Raw genomic sequence first — 24,790 nt, 5'->3', positions numbered from 1 at the left:
GAAAGGTTAAGAAACAGCGCAGAGTTCAGTTTAGGAAATCAAAAACCACATGAGATAGTTCCAACAGAGGGAATTTAATGTAGGAAATAAATTATATAGGTGATGGAGGAGCTGGGAAGCCAGCCAGACAACCCAGAGATTAGCAGCCTCTGGAAGCCACTGCCACCACTAGGGCTGGAGGGGCAGAGGGAGAAGGTGGAATTCCAGGATCTGCCTGCCCTCCCGAAGCTGGCACCGCATCAGGTGCTGGAACCACCGAGAGAGGGGCTCTTCCTCCCACCTTCCAGTGTCTCTCCAGTGCTCCCCCCACCCACCCAAACCCTTGGTGGAATGTAGTTGGAAGCCAGTTGGCAGGGAAGCCTGGGAAGAGAGCACGGGGTCAGGATCGGGAAGAGATTTGGAAGTCACGGCAAAGGACCAAAGCAGTCACATAGTCGGTAAGAGCTAGAGCCAGGACTGGACTGTTCTTTGCCATCAGAGTTCTTGCACTTTATTCAAACCATCTCCTTTTTAGGAATCTCAGACGAGACCTGGTGCTTTGCCTTTGGGGCACTTGTCACTCCTGCTTGAGAGTGAATTGCATGAGGTCCTATACAGCATGGGGTCCTATACAGCATGGAGTCCCATACAGCATGGATTCACATTCCCTGTCTGCAGGGGGATTGAGACGGCAATGCCTACTTTATTCTGACTTGCACAAACATTTTATAGCTGTATATTCCTTCTGGTTAATGGAGTGCATGTATGTGACCATGGAGTAAATTCAATTATAATGTAATTTTAGGGATTCCTCTAAAGATACAGAGGGAGCCTCCATTAGGGGAGTTCCCAGTTTAGATGTCTTCCTGTTGTTGGTAGGCACCCTCCCCCCATGAGGTGCTGCTGGGATGCCAGGGCAGGATTGGTTATACGTGGTGTTTTTGGTGTTGCTGAAGGAGTTGGGACTCTGGGTCTTGAATTTGGGAGGAGGTTCAGAAAGGAAGGAAAGCATCTTAAGAAGAGCCGGGGGAACCTCACATCTGTTCTCATTGATCCTTATAAATAAAGCCTTTTCTCCCCAGAGAGATGTGAGTAGAAATGACTCCCTTAAATAGAAACTCATTCATCGCTCTTCCTTCTGTCCCTGCGGGACTCTTGGAAGTCTGGGGCTCTAGGAGCGCATGGTGCTTACCCTGTGCTATGGGTGTCCAAAGTTCACCCGATAACAGGACGGTTGTGCTGTAAAGCTTCAGTGATTGTGTGTGTGCTGGCGAAGATAATGGAGACTGAGGGAACAATTAGTCTTTCCATTCATGGTACCAGCTCACTTTCAACATTCTGAGAACCACCCTTTGATGTTACAAGACATCTGAATACAGACAACTAGCAATTTCATGGGGAAGAAAAGGGAAAAATCTAATGTTCACTGAACACCTGCTAGCCCTGTAGTAGGTCCTGGACATGTTCTCTTACTTGATCTTGACACTGAATCTATGGTGATGGGGGCTATTATCTCCATTTGACAGACGAGGACACCTGCTGAGAGAGGTAAAGTAACCTGTCCAGGGCCAGGCCACTCAGATGGCAGAATAGGGATTTAGAATGTCTGTAATCCCTGTCCTTTTCTTCCCTGTTTTCCTCATTCCTTCCCTTCTTTCTTTCTTCCTTGTCGAATGACTATGGGTGTTTTGTTAGATGCTAAAGAATGATGGGACTCGTTTATGAAGATGAATTAAGACAGTGTCGCTACCTCAAGAAGCTCACTCACTGTTTATCAAAGAGTGCTGCTGGCACATGGGCTGGACTTCTCTTTGAGGTGGAGGACTGGCCCACGTTACAGGGTATTTAGCATCATTGTGACAACCAGAAAGCAGGATCCCCCCTCTTGTCCCCATACAATTCCAGTTGCTCCTAGGTAGTGTTACCAGCCCCAGTGGAACAACTGTGATTCATTGACTTCTAGAGACAGTTTGAAGCCAGGCTATTACTGCGTGTTCTCAGGAAATCTCAGGATATTATTATTTCCTTGTTCTTTGTAGGGAGGCCCACCATCTGCTCAGGTGGCAGCCTGTTCACACCTTTTATTCTAAACTGGAAGGGAGGAGTAATGGAAGAGAGATCATAGAAAGTGATGAAAGCTCTAGAAACCAGAGGGACCAAGTACATTTCATTTACTCAGGTAGAGTGTCTCATCCAGTTCCCTTAATACAGAGAGTAGTGTTATTTGACATGGTAATTGTTACCCCTGATATTTATCATTTCTCAGGCCTACAGCTGCAAGGAATTGATCCTAAAAAGATAAACTAAACATTATTTTTAATTTTCAAGATGAAGTTAAAGTCATATGCTGTATCTCTCTAGGTCTTTACTGCCTTTTCTACTGGGTACTTTTTGAAGAAGTCTGGGTACTGAGGGAAGAGAGTAAGAAAGCTATAGAGGGCCGGCCCCATGGCTTAGCGGTTGAGTGTGCGTGCTCTGCTGCTGGCGGCCGGGTTTGGATCCCGGGCACGCACCGACACACCGCTTCTCCGGCCATGCTGAGGCCGCGTCCCACGTACAGCAACTAGAATGATGTGCAGCTATGACATACAACTATCTATTGGGGCTTTGGGGGGAAAAAAAGGAGGAGGATTGGCAATAAACGTTAGCTCAGAGCCTGTCTTCCTCAGCAAAAAAAGAGGAGGATTAGCATGGATGTTAGCTCAGGGCTGATCTTCCTCACAAAAAAAAAAAAGCAAGCTGTAGAAATGCTGAAGAGGTTGAGATATTATGCTAATAGATTGATGCTTTAGGAAAAAAGTCTAGAATATGAGGCAAAGTAAGGTTGCCCACTTTCTTGTCCTTTTTCTGACTGTCAGCCTGAGGGAAATAACTAGTGTCCTCTAAGAAAATACGCTCAATCAATATTTGTATGGATTGATTGATTGTTATATTATCCAGGTTGCAAAATTCTTTAGTGGATATTTGAAGATACTATCATGTTTGTCCTCTCAAAAAATCTATTTTCATTGTTAACTTGAAGGAGTGTGTGTTTATAATTCTTAAGATATAATACTTTGTTTTTCACAGAGTACCCAAAAAATAATTTGAAGTGTTGTTGCTGTGAATGAAGTTAAATAATTTTTCTGTGACTAGTAGTTATAAATAATATTGGTCATAAATGATATTAAACATGATACCCTTGTTACTTAAGTAATGAGAACTCTTTAACCCTAGACACCTTAGGTATACAATGAAAATACTGAATTCTGAGCCTAAACATACACTTATTCATTTCACAAATATTTATTAGATATTCACACACCCTAAGGAACTTTCAGTTCAGGAAGTTGTTTTAATCTTCCAATATAATGCGGCAAATGTATTGTCCTCCTTGAAGTACATTTGCTTTTCAAATTGCTCGTCTTCCTGATTAATCGGTCCCTTTGCTCTTTGTACACCTGGCTTATAGAGCATATTTCATATCATAATGACTATAAATTACTTTACATCTCTATCTCCTCTGCTCAAGGTATGACTTCCTCTAGGGTAGGGACTGTATTTTATTCATTTTTTGTAACTCTGGTGTCTGGCACCATGCCTGGTGCTTACTTAATAGTAGTTGCTCAATAAATGTGAGAGTGAGTCTGTTACCGCCCTCTAGGAAGTTGGTATTTATACAAGCTCGTCTGTGCTATATGACAGCTCCATGACAGGGCAGAGGAGAAAATGTCACTTTCAAGTGGGGTGCTCAGAGAGGACATCCTGGAGGAGGTAGCATTTTAACTAGATTTTTTTAAGCCAGTAGGACTTCTTTTGGCTCATGCTTCCATCGGAAGCCCAAGGAAGGGTGCAGGTATGAGTGGACAGCGTATTGGTCGTATTGGGTCGCTAGGACTGAAAAGGTTAATTTGGGGCTGGCCACAGAGGGCCTTCAGTGCCCATGTGCGGTGTTTCAGGGTTATATAAGGCATCTGGAAATCACGGAAGGTTATGGAAAGGGCAAGACATGTGAGCCGGATGTGGACAGGAAGCCATCATGGCCCATGAATCGACAGAAGGAGAGGTTGGAGGCAGAGAGATCGTGAGGGGGCTCTTGCTGTGGTGTGGGTAGTTGGCCTGGCATCAGCACACATATTGAGGATCTGTAATTGTAACTCCAATCCGTACCACCTTTGTTGGCCATTTAAGGAGAATTTTTTTAAAGCCCCTTTTTAAAAGGAGGGGAGTAGATTTTCTCTTTTGGTTGGCCCCCTCATCAAGCCATTTGTGCTTTAGGTTGCACACCCTGCTGGTCTGTGTTTTAATAGAAACTCATCTGCCAGTGTATTCATTCCATTGATGAAAGGAGAGAAAAAATGAGCCAAAAGTTACCTTTTTGCTTTAAGAATGGATTGTTTACTTTTCCAAGGAGGCAGAGGGGGAATTTCTCTCTTTCTGCCCTTCGCTGAGATCAGTTTACTCTTACTGTCTTCATTCAGCTGTAACAGTCTCATCCTGGACTTCCAGTCCCAATAATTAGTGATATTCACCCAAGAAAAGAAAAAACAGACAGTATCCCCTTTTCTCTCCCATGGACTTTGCCTGTGAGCCCTGAGCTAACAGCTCTGCATCTAACAGTGTTGGTGATGGCAGCTGCAGTCTCCCAGGCTCTTCCCCCGTGCTGGCCAGGATGCTAAGTGCTTTAACAACCTGATTTTGTCCTGGGCACTCCTCGCTCCGCCCTCTGAGGTAGGGCGCATATCCTTGTTTTATAGGCAGAGAACTGAGGCCCAGAGAGGTTAAGTTGATAGATATTACAGTGGGATATGCCTCAGTTTTATCGTCATTAGAATGTCGACGACACCTCTGTCACAGCATTCTTAGAATTAAGTAAGAAAAGGACAGGGCCCAAGATCTGGCACACGGTATACATTCAACAAATGGCAGCTGTGATTACTGTTATCATAATTATATTTCTTCTTGTCAGGGATGTTTGAATTGTAGGGATTGGAGATTTCCATGGCCCACCTGAAAAAAAAAATCCCTCCTTGAATTCTGGCTGTGTCATGGCATAAACACTCATGCCCTTTTTTGCTCTTTGCTATAAACTTCTCGTTCTCCTATGGCGTTCCCTACGCATGTCCCTGGCCTCGTGTCTGGGCCTGACCGTAGTGGAAATGAAGCCTCCTGAGACAGAAAACTGATCTGTGCCAAGGCCTTGCGTGTGCCCTGGGACAGCAGAGGGCCCCACGCTGCCCCAGTCTCCACCATGGGGCCCTCCAGCGTGTGCGCTGGATTCCCTGCACTCAGTTGAGTGACCAGCCATCTCACTGAACTCCTTCCCAGACACACTCCTTCACTTGCGGCAGAATTTCTTACTCTGGGGCTCTGGGCCTAGAAACAGAGCAGTGTCCACGGGCAAGTTGTACGAACAGAGTTTGGGGAGTAGAAGTGCATCATGGAAGGCTAAACCCAAACATGAACTGAGCTGACTCCTGAGGCCTTGTCCTCTGCCCAGCCGCATCCCCTCCTTTTAGTTGTTCAAGACTAAAAGATTTCTTTTGTAATAACTACCCCTAAGTAACTCTGGCCTGCAAAAAAAAAGGCAGAGTGGTGAAGGGAAAGACTTTCAACGAGACCCTTGAGGGAGATGACACAGCTGAAAATTGCTTACACTCACTACCCTTTGTTGTTGCCATGCAAATGTCTGGTACATAAACAAGTTATGACATCACTTTCTATTTTTTATATAGTGCTTAGACCCAGAAGCCTAAAAATTAGATGCTTCTCATGTTCATTTGACGTCTGCAAAGGGAGATGAATTTATTAATAGTATTATTACCTTACCGGTTGTTCCTTATATTTTTAAGGGGCATTCACATACTTTTTTTTGTTTATGTGAAAAACAGTTCTGTGAGGGAGGAATTATTGTCTCAGTTTTCCTTACAGCAACGGCTAGGCCAAAGCAACCCCCAACAGCTAGTTAGCAGCAGAGCCCCAACTGGCACTGTACTGTGCAGCCTCCCTGAGGAGGCCCAGGTTATCCTGAAGGAAGAGCCTGTGTTTGTTGAGTGCTTCTGTCATGTAACCCTGGGTTGGGTCTCATTGTCACCATTTATTAGGTGAGGATCTTCAGGGAAAATTATTCAACCTCTCCGTGCTTTAGTTTCCTTGCTCCAAAAGGGCGACGATAATAATACCACCTGCCTTGTAGATTGGTGTGAGTATAAATGAGATACTGGACAAGTGCTTGGAATAGTGCTGAGCACATAGAAAGTGCACAATAAATGGCGGCCACTACTAATCCCCATCTTTATCTGGATCTGGAATATTGGCACTGTGATCTTTCATCCTCAGATCTTAATGTGAAAGCTCACCAGGAAACCACTGTCCTTACATATTTATTTAGTGGGCTAACTGAAAAGATTTACATTAAGGAAAATAAAAGATTCCTAAACTGATTTTGAAATGAAATATGAAACATGCACCAATTATAACTTCCTTTATAAGAGGTCCAAATTGCTGCTGGCAGTTGGCAACAGCAGTGAGTACTGGGCATTTTCAAATGGAGACATCTGAAAGCATGTTGACACGTAATTTCCAAACTCAGGATTAATTCATATCCTTAGTTGGAACAGATAGTACTTTCCCATCACCTAAGCCCTTTATTTCTATCCATTCTTCAGATGACCTTGGCAATAATCTGGTAATTGTGTGGCATCTGGACCACAGTATTGCTGAATAACATCAAGGTTATTTAAGAGCCCTCTTAGTAATTCAGACTCACACTAGCACTTTCAGGTCATTGAAGTAGCTTTCTACAAATAATTGCTAACAGTATAAATACTACCTAGTGTAGTTTGGGAGAGTTCATGTTCCCAGTGTATCCTCAGGAAGTAATTTGCAAAACAGAAGAGTTTGGTTCAATAGAATTCCCCCGGAGGAGTGTGGAGGGCTCACTTTGTAGGCTCCCCCAGAGCTGTGTGGTCACTAGGCACCTGTCACTTTTGAGCACTTGAAATGTGGCTAGTGCAACTGAGGAAATGCGTTTTTAATTTTAATGAATTTTGATTTCAATTTAAAACCAGAAGCAATATAAGATGTTTTCCTGTTACATATAACTTCATTCTGGTAGGCCTACATTTCAGGTGATCATGTTGGGTGAGATCTGCTGTGTAGTTGATTGTGTTCATCACTTCTAATATCTCATTAATAACTTGTAAATTTTGGTTACATGTTAAAATAATTTTTGATATATTGGGTTAGATAAACATTGTTAAAATTAAATTCACTTGTTTCTTTTTTTAGTAAGGCTGCTAAAAAATTTTAAATTACACATGTGGCTTGCATTATGTTTCTATTGGACAGGACTGCTTTAGAGCATCTGTTACACGTAGTTGAAATTAGCTTGTTTTACAATTCAAAATAGGTTTTCAGACTGACAGATTTTGGATTTCATAGAATCAGAGGTATTTAGAGGAAGGGATGTTGGGGGTCACCTAACCCAACCCTGTCCTTGGGCAGATGAAGAAACTGAGGCTAGAAGTGATCGTGAAATGGCAGGACCTAACCCCAGACAGAGACTGGAACCTGATGTTCCTTATGGCCTTTGGCTTTGGGCCCTGGGTTTACTTGGCATTGGAAACATGGTAGGCAGCAGGGCTGCAAAGAACTTAAACTTCCCCCGGGAGCCAGACTGAGGAAAAGGCCTTTAAAAATAAATTATTTGAGGTGGTAAGGAAAAATAATTTTTGTGCTGCGTCTGCCAGTGGGCAACGTGATCAATTCCGTGTTTGACATGTGTTTTTGTTGGGCAATATAATGATACTTTCATGGAGAATAGTAATAAGGTAAAAATAATTCCCACGCTTTGTGTGAGCATCTACTTAGGAAAAATCTGCCTGGCTTTCATATGTTTTAATTTAAGAAGTCCTTTTTCCAAAGCCAGAGGTTTTGAGCCAGACCACAGCTTTTGTCCTAGAGGAAAAGACTGAGCGCTTCACTTCATGTGTTTATTCTTTAGGTTGGTTGTCTGAGATCATTTGGTAAAAGTTGAGGCCTGTTTTATGGTGGTGTGTTCTTAAGAGTGTAGCAAAACTGATTTAAGGAAGAAGCCACCAATAACTCCAATGAACACCCTTAGAGCAAACCAGAATTTTACTTATTTTTTGACGAGTAGAGGAGGAAAGGGAGGGATTAGGATTTAGTAAATGTTGATATGATTTATGGGCACATCCACCAGATTTAGAGGAGGGCAGCTTCTGCCGCAAATGCAGCTGACAAGCTGTGCGACCTGTGATCCTTAGCCTTCCTAAACCTCAGCTTCTTCACCTCACCAATCTTCACAGAGTAGTGTGAGGATTAAAGGACATAATGATACAAGTTCAAGTGTTTTGCTCTTAAAGCACTACAAATGTAAGGGCTGGTGTCTCCAAGGAGATGTAGAACTATTTCTTGGGTCACACTTGGTCTTAGTGAGCCCTTTGATAAGTCAGTCAGGTCTGGACTGTGCATTTAGTGGGTACATGGCCTTGACCCCATGACTCAGGGGTTCTCAGGGGTCCACATTAATTTTGAGCCACTTTTTCTCTTGGTAGCAGAGATGATCTACCTGAAGGGGCTTAGAACTGGGAGGCTCCTAGTCCTATTGTATTGAGCATAGGCACAGCCTTTAGTAAACCACGGAGTATTTAGACCTTTGGGGGTGGAGGAAGGAAACTTCTCTACAGAAAAATGCAGGTCAGACATTGGTCAAATAATGGAGTTTTATAGGCCCTTAATTTAGCTGCAGGGTCAAATGCCACACAACAGTTTTACAAAGGTCTGTTTTCAAAGTAATTCCTAATATTCCATGAATTTTAAGTGATAGAAATTGCAGTAGGAAAGTCTAGTTTGAAATCTAACTTGTGTTAGGTTGACCAGATGACCCTCCTGGGTTCCACGCAGTCAGATGAGGCCTAGGGCCAGTTACCCATTGAGCACGTCTGGGTCTCAGGATCCTCATGTATAAACCTGGGGTTTGGACTGTGATCTCCAAAATCACTGTCAGCTCTCCTTAGCTGTGTGCTCCAAATGTAGTTTAATGGCCAACGAGCATCTGTTCCCGAGACGTCCCTGGAAGGAACGCCTTTTCCTGCTCTTGAAGGAGCTGGTGGATGGGTCAGCCTGCTGGACTTGACTTGCTTTTCCTTTGAAGTTTACCTTGTCTCTTAGAAAGGCTCCGGATGCTGATTTTGCCTGACACACCTGAGCGGTTCAGCTGTTGAGACCCCGCCCGGCATCTGTCTTACCTGTGTGCGCCTCGGTCGTGACGTTTCTTGCCCCTCAGATGTTCTGCCAGCTGCAGAGGCACCAACCAAGGTCAGCTTGGCTGGAGCACGACTGGGCACAGACGGGTGGTTACAGGAGTGTCGTTTGCGGGCCAACAGACTGTACATAAAGTTTATTCTCTTCTTTAGCTTTAATTTTATCGTTAAAAGATTGTGGGAGGGGCTGATTTTGAAATGATTCTGGAATTAATAAAGGAGACCTTGTACAAACTGTTAATATGTATTTATTGAGTGGGAACCATGTGCCAGTATGATGCAGGGTGTGACGGACACACGAGCTGGGAAAAGAGTGGGGAAATGGGCACGCTGACACATTGCTGGTGGGAGAGTAGAAGGTGCAGCCTCTGTGTAGAGCTGTTTGGCAATATCTGTAATTAAAAATGCGTATACCCCATGACCCAGCAACTCCACTTCTAAGTCTTTATCCCACAGATATCCTGACACATTTATGAAATGATTTATATACAAGGATATTCATTATAGTATTATTTGTAATAGCAAAAGATTTGAAATAAAAGCCCAATGAGGGACTGATTAGATAATTATATTATTAAATAATATATGATGATTATAGTACATCTTTACAATGAAATACTGCTCAGCCATTAAAAATAATGGAACAATCTGTGCCCTGATGTAGAACCATCTCTAAAATATACTAAATAGGGAGAAATAAGTGTGGAACACTATAATTATATGCTACTTTGTGTGTGTGTCTGTGTGTGTATTTAATAGAATATCTTGCAAGAAAATACACAAAACCGATGCCAGTGGTTGCCTTGGGGAAGTGTAACTGGGATGTTACTTTTGTAACTTTTAAATTTTGGACCATATACATGTGCTGTCTATTGAAAAAAGACATTGTCATGCCCTAAAGGAGTTTACAGTTTTGTCAGTCTGTTGTAAAGCCCATATAAGACATATAAAGTACAGAGTAAACATTGGCTTCATGGGAAGATTGATTTGAATGCTAAGCTCTCCCTGTCAGTTAAGTTGAACTGATTTGCCTGTGAGTTGTCAGGACAGGCAGGTTTGAGAGTCAAGGGCTGAATTCCAAGTCCTAGTGTCCCGCCTGGGGAGAGGGCAACAGAGCAAAAGTAGTTTGCAGACCTTGTCTTGTGTGACGGCCAAGGAGCAGCACCAGGGCATGGGAAGAGCCTGCCAGGCTCGGAACCAGTTCTTGTTGGAATCCTGGCTCTGCTACTTGCTGAACATGGGATTTGGGGCAGAGCAGCTCGATCCCCAAAGCCTGAATGCGTTCATCCCTAAATGAGGATAAACCACCTCCCTTGAGCTACTGCAGTGAAGCTCAAATGAGACGCTGCCCGCGATCACTCCTGTGAACCATGCAGTGCTCTGTAGACGCCACCTGTAACAGAAGCTGGCAGGAACCTGCAGGCTGGCAAGCTGGAGCAAGAGATGCTCATTAAAAAAGTAAAGTGAGGGGCCGGCCGGGTGGCGCAAGCGGTTAAGTGCGCACGCTCTGCTGCAGTGGCCCGGGGTTCGCCGGTTCGGATCCCGGGCGCGCACCGACGCACTGCTTGTCAGGCCATGCTGTGGCAGCCTTCCATATAAAGTGGAGGATGATGGGCATGGATGTTAGCCCAGGGCCAGTCTTCCTCAGCCCTAAAAAAAAAAAAAAGAGTAGGATTGGCAGATGTTAGCTCAGGGCTGATCTTCCTCACACACACACAAAAAAAGTGAAGTGAAGCAAAAATGTATCTTTTTCCCTCCACCAAATAACTTAGCAAGAGCTGTAAAATTAGAAAGTAGACCATAGGTAGTTTTGGGATCCTTGACCTCTGACCTTGGGGCAAGTCATTTCACCCTCTAGATCTGTTTCTCTATTTGAGAAATGAATGTGTGAGTCCTATGGTTCCTTCCAGTTGTAGCATTCTGTTACAGTGTGGCATTAGCATTAAGTCCCACCTTGGCTGAGATGAGTCATACTGGCCAAAAAGTCCAAATGTGGGGAGGAAGTCTCTGCGCTGGAGACTCTGAGCCACTGTGGAGAAAGGGGGAAAAACGTTGCGGCCAGCAGGAGGGGAGACCACGAATGTATGGAGTGGATTTGTATTCACTGCTTGGTTTGCGTTCTCTCCACCTCCTTAACCTTTGTTTTCACATGTTCACTTGGAGTAGACCTTTGGAAACCAGGTTTAACCCGTTTATTGGGGAGGATGTTCATACAGTTGTGACTGGGGCACTTGATCAGTTGTCACTCCTTGGCAAGGGCTTCCTGTGCAGTTTAGTGATGCTTCCTCCGTGCTGCCTTGGCTCTGACGTGCTTCTCGTCACATCTCCTCACATCAAGATCAGAGACTGTCTCTCATTTATCTTTGTGTCCCCAGCACCCAGCACAGTTCCTGGCCCCTGAGAGGTGATCTATACTCGTGAATTCGATGGGAAGATGGATTAATGACCCGTTTAGGGCCATCTGTACACTAATGTTGATCTTGCCCACCACCTTTATCATCATTCTGGTAAAATGAGGTTTTAGCCATTAGTAGCTGATTTTGAGAAATATTTCATACTCAAACAAGTTCACACTAAAAAACATTAGACCCCTTGAAATGTATTTTAACAAGATCGGCAGTTTTTTTTAAAAAAAGCTAAGTGTTTTAGAAAGTCTATATATATTACAACATATAAATGTATGTAAAATTCTTCACCACCACCACCATGGGCACACGAGGTCTTTGGCTAGCAGCAATAAAGAGCATATAGTACTCACTCGGCCCCCAAGCCTTCTTACTTTTTTGTGTGTGTGTGTGTGTGTGTGTGTGAGGAAGATTGGCCCTGTCTAACATCTGATGCCAGTCCTCCTCTTTTTGCTGAGGAAGACTGGCCCTGGGCTAACATCTATGCCCATCTTCCTCTACTTTATATGGGACGCCGCCACAGCATGGCTTGATAAGCGGGGTGTAGGTCTGCGCCGGGATCTGAACCTGCGAATCCTGGGCTACCGAAGCGAAGTGGGCGAATTTAACCGCTACGCCACTGGGCTGGCCCCCTTCTTACTTTTTTAAGCTAATTGTAGGCAGTTAAATCTGAAAAGGAGCTTTTAGATTGAAATAATTTCTTTGTACAAATGCAAGACCCAAGAGAGGGTAGAACATCACGCAGGGAGTTTAGAAATGGCAGAAGTGGCTTAAGGAGCCTTAGCAGTTAAGTGTGCTGGAGCATGCCCCCCTTCATGGGGGATGCCCTGAGGGTACAGGAGGATGGGCAAGCAGGGGTGTTTGACCTCAAGATGGATATCTAGCCAACTGGTTAGTCCACAGCCAATTAATTTCAGTGTTATGTTAGGTAAAGTAGGTTAGGGAGTTACATCCAGTGCTCCTGAAGGTTCCATTGGAATATGGTGTGTGTCTGTGTGTGTTTCCTGTAGAATCATTCTAATAGTGATGGAAGACCTACTCACGAAGTTCCCTTCATGTGCGGAGGACAGCATCCAGAACTGAACACACACATGGCTTGTTCAAAAATGGGCAAGAGATTAGAAAAATGTATCCTAAAGTTTGCTTATCAAACCAAGCCATTCTCTTGGCAAAGTGGTGATAACCCTTGCAAAAGTCCTTTGAGGCCTAGTGGCATCCTCAAAGACAAGCCATCAAAAAATATCTATTGGGACCCAAGTGGGAAACTTCTCATGGAAAAGTTGGATCCATGCACTTTTTATAGCAGGTGGGATCACCTACTATTTTGGAAATTAACTGTCCTTTCTGATGTCTTTTTGGCCAAACACATATGTGCCTCTTGAGAAAATAAATAGTCCAAGTTCCTATTCTACTTTCCAGTTTTGCTTTATCTTTGCATCATGTTTTGCAGTTCAGAGACAAGCGTAGTGGGTGAGAGAGTTCCAGTAAACTGGCTGGATCATATTTCTTAGATTGAGTCATTGCTGAGAAACTTGTTTGTGAACAGGAAGCAGCCATGAAAACGTCTGTCCCTAGTAACATGCCAGACTGTGAGGAAACTGGACACATTTCTAGTTGAAAGACAAAAGGGTAGAAGGATGGTTCTACAACCCAGGGAATAGTAAATTTGGGATCTAGGGTTTTAACTTGTTGAATAATTCGTCACTTGGCGTGTCTGAGAATTTTTATGTTGTTAAAAATTGATAATTGTTGAAGATTGGGGAAATAATCCTCAGTAAAATTTCTCTAGAAGGAAAACTTGGATTAGTGGCAACTATTACCTATTTGGAATCTCTGCTGACATATATAACTGGTTGCTAGGCCAGTTATTTTTAAAAATGAAGCTGTAGTTACACAGAAATTAACCTGGCGACATTTATACTTGGCCTAGATGGCTGTAAGGCCCCTTCCATCTCTAATGTTCTGTGATTGTACATATATATTCCTTGTTTTTAATGACCTACTTCACAATTATTGTAGCAGTATATTTAAAAGTTGGCAAATCAGTCCAGTAGAACCAAAAGTACTTAAATGTGGGCAAACAGTAAGAAACTGTCATCTGCCTTCTCTAGAATTCTCTCTCAGAGAACAATGAGCATTGTGTATCTTCTTGTAATGTAGCAGTGGGAGAGAAGCAGAGAGAGCTAAATAGGAAGGTAAATATTTATGAAATGTAAGTCATCAGCGAGATATATTTTAAAAACACACCTGCTTGTGTCATTTTATTAAGGATTATGACTGCAGAGTAGAGCCTTATGAATCAAGGAGATCTTTTCTGTTGTTTTATCAATTCTTCAAAATTCAGGCATGCCCTCCGTTGTTTTTGCAGCATCCCATAACTCTTAATTTGATTTATTCTGTAACGGATGGTAGGATATGATTCATGTTTCATCCGGTTTTGCCTAAAAGGATTTGAGCGGCTTCTATGGAAAAAAAATATTAAACTAGATTTAGCTTCTGGGTGAATAATATAACCACCTGGGCATAATATAAAGAGGCTGAAATGTATGAAAGGAAAACATTACTGGGTCTAACTTGAACTCTGAATGCTAGTAATTAATGTTTGGATGAAAGAGGGATCTCAAGGGAATGAACTTTAAAAGAAGATTCATTACTTATTTTCTTAATGGTAAATGATTTTAAGGAGTAACTTGAGACATTGTCTTAATCCTTATACTGTAAAATTGGAAAGATCAGTTTTCATTTTCTGTTTACAAAGTTACTAATCTGTGCAATTTGTTTTAACAGTTTATTGGTGAAAATGATTTTTAGAAGGAAACTTCTCACCACCTTCTTGTCATTCTCAGCACAAAACAGAGGATGGGAGAGGGAAGGGAGGAAAAGGGGTTGGGAGGTAGGTACAAGCCTCATTTACACATTTGAATGTGTAATAGAAACCATTTTATTTTTCATTTCAAATACTTTTCCAAAGCTTGTTTACTGAAGTGCTTTAATTTAGGAGGAGATTATCCTATCTTTTCTGATTTTTTTTTGGATCATCTGAGCATGATAAATGATGATTTGTTCAAGGCACTAAAACTGGCTTGCAAGGGCCGGCCCCGTGGCTTAGCGGTTGGGTGCGTGCGCTCTGCTGCTGGTGGCCCAGGTTCGGATCCCGGGCGCGCACTGACACACCGCTTCTCTGGCCATGCTGGGGCCGCGTCCCATGTACAGCAACTAGAAGGATGTGCAGCTATGACATACAACTATCTACTGGGGCTTTGGGGAAAAAAAATAAAAATAAAATTAAAAAAAAAATTGGCTTGCAAAAGACATATTTAATTTGGGATTCTGTGTTCAAGGCTTCTCTTCTTTGTTTATCCTGGAACAAAGATGTTTGTTTTAAAGTGGTATGAGTTAATATGCCAACTTCAGATTTCCCATAAAACATGTAACAGATTACCCAGATGGCAAATGATGATATATACATTTTAAATATGAATATTTCCGTTGGGCCAGATGGTGATTTAACTCGAATTGCCGAACATTTATGCTTCTTATTAAATTGTCTTCTTTTGTCTAAGCCAAGCTAGCAACGTAATTTGGGAACACACTCAGGAATCGCTAAAGGAAAACAAAAAAAATTCAGACACTGAGTGGCAGGCGGCATTTGCTCCATATGGCCTGGCTGCCCTCGGGAAGCTTTTTCGCTAGTCTTAAGGAAATACCTGTTGGAATGTGTACAGACCATCCCTCTGCCTTCCTCTCCTTCTAAATCCTTCCTATCTGCCATTCTGCACAGCAGCCTTCCTCCTTGGGGGCTTGGAGGGGAGAAGGTGCTGGACTTCCCCAGCCCTCGGATTTATGTGCCGAAAAGCAGTTTTAGTTCTCCGTTGGGCATTTCCCGTCCTGACTGTCCGGTGTCATGTTCTCATGGTTATGGGCTCCACCCGGACCATTTCCTCTCAGATGGTGTTCGAGCTTTCCAGAGAGATGGGTCATTTGTGGAATAAGTCATGTGCCCGGTCACAGGGGTCCTTACAGGAAACTCTCACTGCCTGTTAGGTTAGTACGGAGCCCGCCCTGAGCCCACGGGGGTCCCCAACAGTGAGCTGGGTGGACAAATTTCTGCTGTTCTCATAAAGCTTTGAATATTTCAGACAGTATCAAGTCCCTGCAGGTTTTTTCTTTTGAAACTTTATGTGAAAATTTGAGAAACGCTGAGTATGACAATATTAAGGCTGTAACAAGAAACCCATTGTGGATGCATTCTAAATTTGATCAGAATTTCTGTTTTAAGGAATTCGAAGTAGTCAAAACTCAGCTTTTTTTAAAAAGCAGTTTTCTTTTAGAGACCTCTCACAGCAAGAATAAACATTACATAAAAATAAACTTAAAAATACAAAGGAAAACCTCCGAGAGCACTTTGAAACCTGTTTTGGTGCCACTCTGACCTCATTGAAGGCTGCCTGGCCTGCATAGAGACTGTCGCTTGAAACGTCTTTTGGTGGCATTCCTGGTGGAGACAGTAAGCTGGGGCTGTAGGAACCACTTCGCCTCCCAGGGTCCAGCACTGTTCAGAGCAGATAACAAGAACAGGATGCTCAAGAGCTGATCCAAGTGATGCTTCATTCTTATCTTTCCTGTGGATAAGGATCCATCAAGGTGTCCTTTTCTGATAGTGTTAGGGAAGTTTTAAAAAATTGAGTTGGTTTGGAGCTGTGCATTGAAGAGTGGTCATATCAGGAATTGAGGGGCCAATTGAGGGGCAATTGTATAAAGTATACATAAACGTTTATGTCATTTATTTTTATTTACAACACGTTACACATGCTGAGTAGTCAATTTCAGACCTTCCCTGAGAGGAACCAAGTAGCTTCATCGCTGAATGTTATTTCAGGCACCCACTACCGTTAGGTCCACAACTTCTTTATTATCCGTTGGCCTGGAGTTTGGTCTCCTTTATAGCAAGTAGCAGGGCCCATCACTGTCAGCATGCATAACATTTGTGTATACTTTACATTTATAGAGAGATTTCTTTCACATGTTTCATTTGACCCACCAACACCTATATGATAGAGATAGGATGTAACCATTACAGTCACGCATTGCTTAATGATGGGGATATGTTCTGAGAAATGCGTCGTTAAGTGACTTCATCGTTTTGCAAACATCGTAGCCTGTACTTACACACACCTGGATAGTATAACCAACTACACATCTAGGCTCTATGGTACTAATCTTATGGGACCACCATCATATATGCGGTCTGTCGTTGCCTCACACATCGTTAGGCGATGCATGGCCGTATACTAATGTATAAACCATCTGATCCCACTCAAGACGTCTCTTTTGGTGGGGAGGACGGGGAAAAAAGAAAGAATAGAGTTCTATCAACTCTTGGTGTAACTGCCACTGGTAATTTTGGAGTCAATTACATTAGAAATTTTCCTCCAACCCATAGCACTGGGTTCTAGGGACACATTGGAATAGTCAGATTTGTGAGCAGGTGTTTCCAACATAAATTGCTTCAGTGCCCCTTCAGTTCTTTTACAAAAAAGTCAAAACTGGATGCTACTTTTTATCCTGGGATCTCTTAACAAGGCGGCCCAGGCCTAGGCAGTCTGAGGAAAGCGAGGGAGGGCTGTGTCAGAGTGGACCCCCGGTGCAGAGACAGGTATTTGGGTTTCTCTCTTATTGATCTTTTGAAGAAAGAGCTCAATGCACTTTCTGCATCAGTTTTTGAGAGGGATAGGAACAGTTACTGCCTATTTTATAAATGAGAAAGAAACTAGAGTGCAATTGAGACTGCGTGATCATGCATTCCTTTAATTTTTAGTGTTAGCTTTTAGTAGCTGCGAGTACACTGAACACCTCAATACCTTAGTCCATTAGCTCCAGTTTGGAGAATAGCTTAGATAAGGATACTCTGCTGTATCTAGATTCACTGAGAAGATATGGCCCAACTTAATCAGAATTTTAAAGTAGATTGCTCTATACCTTGGACCATTCTCTTTCACGAGTAAATGGCAACAAATCATTTTTAAAATGGAAATTATCCTCATGCTTTATTTTAGTGGGCAGCCCTGAGAAGATAGCCATGTATGACTGAATGCTCTATGGTTGCTATTTTGTTGCTTGTGGCCAGGAAAATGATCCAGGTGACATGTGCTCAATCCAACCTTCTGTAAACTAGCCACTCCTCACACCACCACCATGTCAAGGCAAAGTATATATATGAAAACGGATTTTATATCCCCCCCAATTTAGGAACCTCTGGCCAATGATCAGATTTTATATTTTTAGTGTAGGCTAGTGGTCAGAAAAAGCACAAGTCCAAGATTGAGGCTGCTTGGGTACATATCCCTGTTCACCCACTTTCTAGTAGTATTCCTTCTTTCTAAATCTCAGTATTCTTACCTGTAAAATAAGGATATATGTGATCTTTATATGGTTGTTTTGAGGACTAGTTTGTATATATCTAAAGTACTTACAACAATGCTTGGCATATAGAAAGCCCTTAATAGATGTTGGTTTAAAAACAGGTATACCCCAGCCAGTTCTAAAGAGCTACAGAGGCTGTTTTAAGTATACCTACTGTGTGTGCTTTATAATATATATGATACTGTTCAAGGCTGGAATAATGATGAACCTCATGAGCAGGCTTTCACAGCATTTAAGATTCTAACACCAACTTTCAATCAAGGCTGTTGGTGGCCTCTGCTATCCAGCCAGCTGTGCTGCCTCTAGACTGGGTGGCCCCACTCCTCCTTTGGGTAAAAATAGCCTGTTTACTGAAGCAACAACCATGCTATTTTTGTCCTTGGGAGGCTGAAAGTAGTTGAGCTGTAGACATACTGGGAAAACCTGGTGCTGCCAGCCGTCATCAGAACCGTAATACCAAGTTTGATGTTTGTGCACACTGTGTCTACTGGCTTTCAGGCCCCAACTCCCTTTCCACCTGTGTCTTGATTTTTCCAGTCTCAATCTCATTATTTTTAATATAGACAATTTCTTCAATGGAAACGGATTTAAATTTCCTACCTATTTAGATTTTTCCAAAAACTAAAGTTATAAATCAGAAAAATTGCTTTTGACACACTTGTGGTTAGGAAAATCTGGACATGGTACCTACGCCTAGCCTTGTTATATAAATCAAAATAACCATTCCCTCATTGTAAGATTCTCCTCCTATCTTAAAACTTAATACCTTCCATCCTTCCCTGGAGCTGTTTGTTTTTTTTAAGAAGATTATTTATGATTTCTCAGGAGTGAACCTAGTGGGCACTACCCCTCTCCCAACTCTTTTGGTAGGCAATAGACAACCCCTAGCTTTACCCACATCACAAGATTACCAGTAGCTAGGACTTTTACCAATTTTTTCATGCCTGAGGTGCTAAAACTCAAGTCAAAGGAAATTGTTTCAGTAAGTGAGCCACAGAGACACGAGTAGCAAGAAATGGAGAAAAGATAATCCAATGTAGGAAAGACCAAAAGAATGGTGACATTTCACAACTGCTAGATTGACAATTTAACTTGGGGTTTTTTTTCCTCTGTAAACTGGATATTTGCTGAGCAAGTTCAGAAAAAATCCACATACTCAACCATGTTTTCCAAACTCCATTTCTCATAGTAAACCAGTGGCTTGGAGTCCTTGCTTTAATTTCTATATTCCATTAAACAAGTGTGGGATTTCTTTTAATTCAAGAACTTGAATGTGCAATATTTGTTACTTTGCTCTTTAATGACCTCTGCCATCACCCAATCATTAATAATCCAAGTAATAAGTGATGAGAATGGATGGCTCTGTCTGTAGGTTCTTTTTGTGTGTGTGAATAAATTCGTTGAAGGGAATTGTGTCCTTCCAGAACATTGGATTTGTGTTCCCATTCAGATTTTGTTTGTAATCTCCCCACCCCCCACCATCAACAATGGCATAATGTAAATTATGTGGTATCTGCCATTAACCATAGTTTCTCTCCTTTTTGTTTTAAACGTAGGATATGGATTTGATTGACATACTATGGAGGCAAGATATAGATCTTGGGGTAAGTCGAGAAGTATTTGACTTCAGTCAACGACTTCAGCATGAGCTGGAAAAACAGAAAACACTTGAAAGTCAAGAGAGACAAGAACAACTCCAAAAGGAGCAAGAGAAAGCCTTTTTCGCTCAGTTACAACTAGATGAAGAAACAGGTGAATTCCTCCCGATTCAGCCAGCTTCACACATCTCATCAGAAACCAGTGGATCTGCCAACTACTCCCAGGTACAGAGTACTCAGTTCTTGGGAAGGCGTATGGCAGGGTTTAAGGAAAGAATGTTGACCCAGGAGTTAAAACATCTGGATTTGAGTTCCAGCTTTGTGTTCTACTGTGTCTTCATGACCTTATCAAGTCAACTTCCAACCTCAGCCTCTAGATGAGTTCAATACCTGACTGACTTACCTCACAGAGTTGTAAGGATTAGGAGGACACAAATTACAGGAAGGAGCTTTGTAAGCTACAGAAACATCATGTAAGGACCAAGCAGCAGCAGTAGTAGTGACAGCAGCACTAGTAGTAGGGATTATTTATGGCACTAACTGTGGCAGGCACTGTTTAAAACACTTGACATGTCTTGATGGATTTAATCAACACGAACAATTATATGCATTAGGTACCATTATCCCCATTTTTTCTAGAGGTGAGCAACTGAAGCTCAAAGAGGTTAAGTAACTTGCGCAGAGCACTCAAGAAATTGGGGGAGCCATGATTTGAACTCAGTCTGGTTTGATTCTGCCCTCTTTACTACTACACTAAACTGATTTTTGAAATAAATGTTTGATTAACTAGACTGTAAACATTTTATGAACACTGAATGATTTTCTTCTTCCTTTATGTCTCTCTTATCCAGGTTGCCCACATTCCCAAACCAGATGCTTTGAACTTTGATGACTGCATGCAGCTTTTGGCAGAGACATTCCCTTTTGTAGATGACAATGAGGTATAGCATTTGTTTAACAGCAGAACTCCACAACTGTATCTAATATATCCTATATGGGCCCCTTTAATGTGTTTCCATTAAAAAAAAGAAAGAAAAAATATGTTTTAAGAGGAAATTTTGTCGAGGAAACCTTAGCCTATAGATAACTTGACAGTTAAGAAAAAAGACCCCCAACACAATACGAAACCAAAAATGTTTACCCCTGCATAGCCAGAAGCATGGATCAGCATAACCATGGAAACAAGTAACTCATTTGTTATATAGGTACTTAGAAATAAATTTTGGTAAGTATAAAGCAAGCTGGGTAATAAACCAAGACTTGTTCAATTAACAATTTTAATATATTGTGTTTGAAGCACTATACTAGGTATTATAGAGAGAGATACAAATTAAATCCTAAAGACTGATCTTACCCATTTTGAAGTTTACCTTCAAATACATAGATAAAACAATTAGGCTAGTAAATAAGGGGTAAATTTGGAGTCAGATAGGGCGGGGAAAAAAAGACTTATTTCATTAAATAGAAATAGGGGGTCATAAGTGGTTCTAAGTAGAGAAATACAGAAGTGCAGCCAATTCCAGTTTAAGGTGTTTTGATGGTGCCTTGGAGCGTACCCGTCCACTGTTGGTGGCAGACTCATGTAGATAAATGCCTTGTCAATTTTAGGTTTCTTCGGCTACGTTTCAATCGCTTGTTCCTGATATTCCCAGCCACATCGAGAGCCCAGACTTCACTGCTCCTAATCAGGCTCAGTCACCTGAAACTCTTGTCCTTCAGCCAGCCATTGCTGATTCAGACAATATGCAGCAGGACCTTGAACAAGTTTGGGAGGAGCTATTATCCATTCCAGAATTACAGGTAACTAAGATCTCATATAATAGATACCAAAGATACTATTTTATACTCAGTGCCTTTAAATTAGTCATTCAGGTTTTATTATTTATATGCCACCTACTTACAGGAAAGGTTAGAGGGTGCTTTTAAATTAGTCATGACAGTTACCCATGCTCACTTAAGTGTACTTTTGTTAGTTAAATGGGCTGGATATCTTGAGGATAGGTCAAGTTATAAACCTGAAGTCTGATCTAGGAACTCGGAAAATAATACAGATGCTTTTATATCTGTTGGAAATGGGAATTATCTTGGAAATATAGAGGAGCTTGATGAGGAGAGAGAGTTTACCAGCAGATGTACATTATCAGCTATTAAAAATATTTAACCTTGGGGGCTGGCCCAGTGGCGTAGTGGTTAAGTTTGCATACTCTGCTTTGGCGGCCCAGAGTTCACAGGTTCAAATCCTGGGCACGGACCTATGTACCGCTTATCAAGCCATGTGTGGCGCCATCCCACATACAAAATGGAGGAGGATGGGCACAGATATTAGGTCAGGGCTTATCTTCATCAGCAAAAAGAGGAAGACTAGCAACAGATGTTAGCTCAGAGCCAATCTTCCTCACAAAAAAAAAAAAGACAAACTAAAAAAAAATATATTTACCCTGATTTACATAGTATAAACTTCTTTTCCAGTGTCTTAACATTCAAAATGACAAGCTGGGTGAGACTAGCACAGTTCCAAGTCAAGAAACCAAACTGACAGAAATTGACAACAATTATCATTTCTACTCATCAATCCCCTCACTGGAAAAAGAAGTAGGTAACTGCAGTCCACATCTTCTCAATGCTTTTGAGGATTCCTTCAGCAGCATCCTCCCCACAGAAGACACCAGCCAGTTGCCAGTGAACTCGTTAAATTCAGATGCCACAATAAACACAGATTTTGGTGATGAATTTTATTCTGCTTTCGTAGAGCCCAGTATCAGCAACAGCATGCCTTCTTCTGCTACTTTAAGCCAGTCACTCTCTGAACTTCTAAACGGGCCCATTGATGTTTCTGATCTATCACTTTGTAAAGCCTTCAACCAGAACCGCCCTGAAAGCACAGCAGAATTCAATGATTCTGACTCTGGCATTTCACTGAACACAAGTCCCAGCATGGCATCACCAGAACACTCAGTGGAATCTTCTATCTATGAAGACACACCACTTGGCTTCAGTGATTCCGAAATGGAAGAGACAGATAGTGCCCCTGGAAGTGTCAAACAGAATGGTCCTAAAACACAGCCAGTCCAGTCTTCTGGGGATACAGTCCAACCTCTGTCACCGTCTCAGGGGCACAGTGCTCCAGTGAGTGATGCCCAGCGTGAAAACACGCCAAAAAAAGAAGTGCCTGTAAGTCCTGGTCATCGAAAAACCCCATTCACAAAAGACAAACATTCAAGCCGCTTGGAGGCTCATCTCACAAGAGACGAGCTAAGGGCAAAAGCTCTCCACATCCCATTCCCTGTCGAAAAGATCATTAACCTCCCTGTTGAAGACTTCAATGAAATGATGTCCAAGGAGCAATTCAACGAGGCTCAACTTGCATTAATTCGAGATATACGTAGGAGGGGTAAGAATAAAGTGGCCGCTCAGAACTGCAGAAAAAGAAAACTTGAAAATATAGTGGAACTGGAGCAAGACTTGGATCATTTAAAAGATGAAAAGGAAAAATTGCTCAAAGAAAAAGGAGAAAACGACAAAAGTCTCCACCTACTGAAAAAACAACTCAGCACCTTGTATCTCGAAGTCTTCAGCATGCTACGTGATGAAGATGGAAGACCTTACTCTCCCAGTGAGTACTCCCTGCAGCAGACGAGAGATGGCAACGTATTCCTTGTTCCCAAAAGTAAGAAGACAGATGTTAAGAAAAAGTAGATTTGGGAATATCTGACCTTTTTTGAGCTAGGGTTTTTTTTGTACTGTTATACTAAAAGCTCCTACTGTGATGTGAAATGCAGAAATATACTTTATAAGTAATTCTATGCAAAATTGTAGTCAAAACTAGTGTAGAAAATAATATAAAACTTTAAAAAGCATTAAAGTTATCAGTATGCTGAATCAATAGTGTCACTTTAACTGCAAACTTAATTTCTTAGAACATCATTTGGGCTAGTTTCTGTATAAGTGTAAATACTACAAAAACTTATTTATACTGTTCTTATCTCATTTGTTACGTTCATAGATTTATATGATACATCTGGCTAAAAGTAAATTGTTGCAAAACTAACCACTATGTACTTTTTTATAAATACTGTTATGAACAAAAAAATGGCATTTTTTTATATTAAATTGTCTAGCTCTGGCAAAAAAACCAATTTAGTGGAAAAGCTGGTACTAATAAAGGAATATTATGACCGTTAAATTATTTCTTTGGAATTCATTTGAGTTTATTCAGTCTTTTCCATGACATTAATAATACATTTAACACAGTTTGTAATTTCAGAACGTTTTCACTGAAAATACGAAAAGCATTTTATATTAAACTTCTGGTGCCAGAGATATAGAGAAGTAAAGCATATATCAAGAAAATATTTTCTCTCAACAGTAGCTACATCTCAACCAAGGAAAATGTCATACTTTGACATGAAAACATTGATTCATTTATTCACATCAATAGGTGTATGCCAACTGTGCTAAGCACTGTTTAAAGTACAGAGAACAAAATGGAAATCTCCGTCCTCCTGGAACTAGTGGGGGAAGACAGCAAACATATTACACTATGCCAGAGAGAGAATTGGGGAGACCAGCAAAAAGGAAGCACTGCAATTTAAAATAGCGTTGTAAATAAAAGCCTTTTTGAGGTGGTAACATCTGAAGGAGTGGGAGACCCATTCTATTAGCTAGAGTATTGCAGACAGCACACAGGAAGTCCAAAGGCTCTGAGGCCTGTTTGAGAGAGAACCAGGACTATACGGCTGAAAACAGAGTGGGCAGGGAGAGGAGTGGAACATGGGTACAGAGCCTTACTATTCATAAGAGTAACATCTGACTGATAAAATTTTAAGTTTCCTCTGCCTTGTGTGTTAAGAATACTCTAGAAGGTAAAGGTGAAAGCAGGGAGACCAATGGGGAGGCTCTGAAGTAGTCACGTAGAATACATTGTCATTTTAGTCTAGGGTGATAGTAGAAAGGAGGCATTGGATTCTGCATGTTCCAAAGGTAAAACTAAAAAGGGTTTCTTGACAGAATGGATGTGGGATGAAGGTGGACTCAAAGACTTGAACATTCACCCTCAAGAACTGAGCTCTCCAGATGGAGAAGACTGGTTAGAGAGAGGTCTAGGGCCGGAATCAGTTCA

The 24,790-nt window shown here is 41.8% G+C and overlaps 1 protein-coding gene across 3 annotated transcripts in view; it reads left to right on the top strand.

Annotated features, from left to right (window-relative positions):
• The window catches only part of NFE2L2 (NFE2 like bZIP transcription factor 2), a 32,512-nt gene extending 8,658 nt beyond the window's left edge, over positions 1-23,854 (top strand). For 2 of the 3 annotated variants that reach the window (XM_058549312.1, XM_058549314.1), the window contains exons 2-5: positions 19,630-19,896; positions 20,523-20,612; positions 21,280-21,471; positions 22,141-23,854. In XM_058549312.1, coding sequence (XP_058405295.1) covers positions 19,630-19,896; positions 20,523-20,612; positions 21,280-21,471; positions 22,141-23,367 — 1,776 coding nt within the window. In that variant the 3' untranslated portion in view covers positions 23,368-23,854. Of the gene's footprint in view, positions 1-14,437; positions 14,544-19,629; positions 19,897-20,522; positions 20,613-21,279; positions 21,472-22,140 lie in introns of all 3 variants that reach the window. The other variant, XM_058549313.1, reaches the window with a different exon arrangement.
• The last annotated feature ends 936 nt before the right edge of the window (positions 23,855-24,790 follow it).

This window comes from Diceros bicornis, chromosome 10 (assembly GCF_020826845.1).
Source record: "Diceros bicornis minor isolate mBicDic1 chromosome 10, mDicBic1.mat.cur, whole genome shotgun sequence".
Classification (NCBI taxonomy): domain Eukaryota; kingdom Metazoa; phylum Chordata; class Mammalia; order Perissodactyla; family Rhinocerotidae; genus Diceros; species Diceros bicornis.
This window is presented reverse-complemented; position numbering and strand designations above follow the sequence as displayed.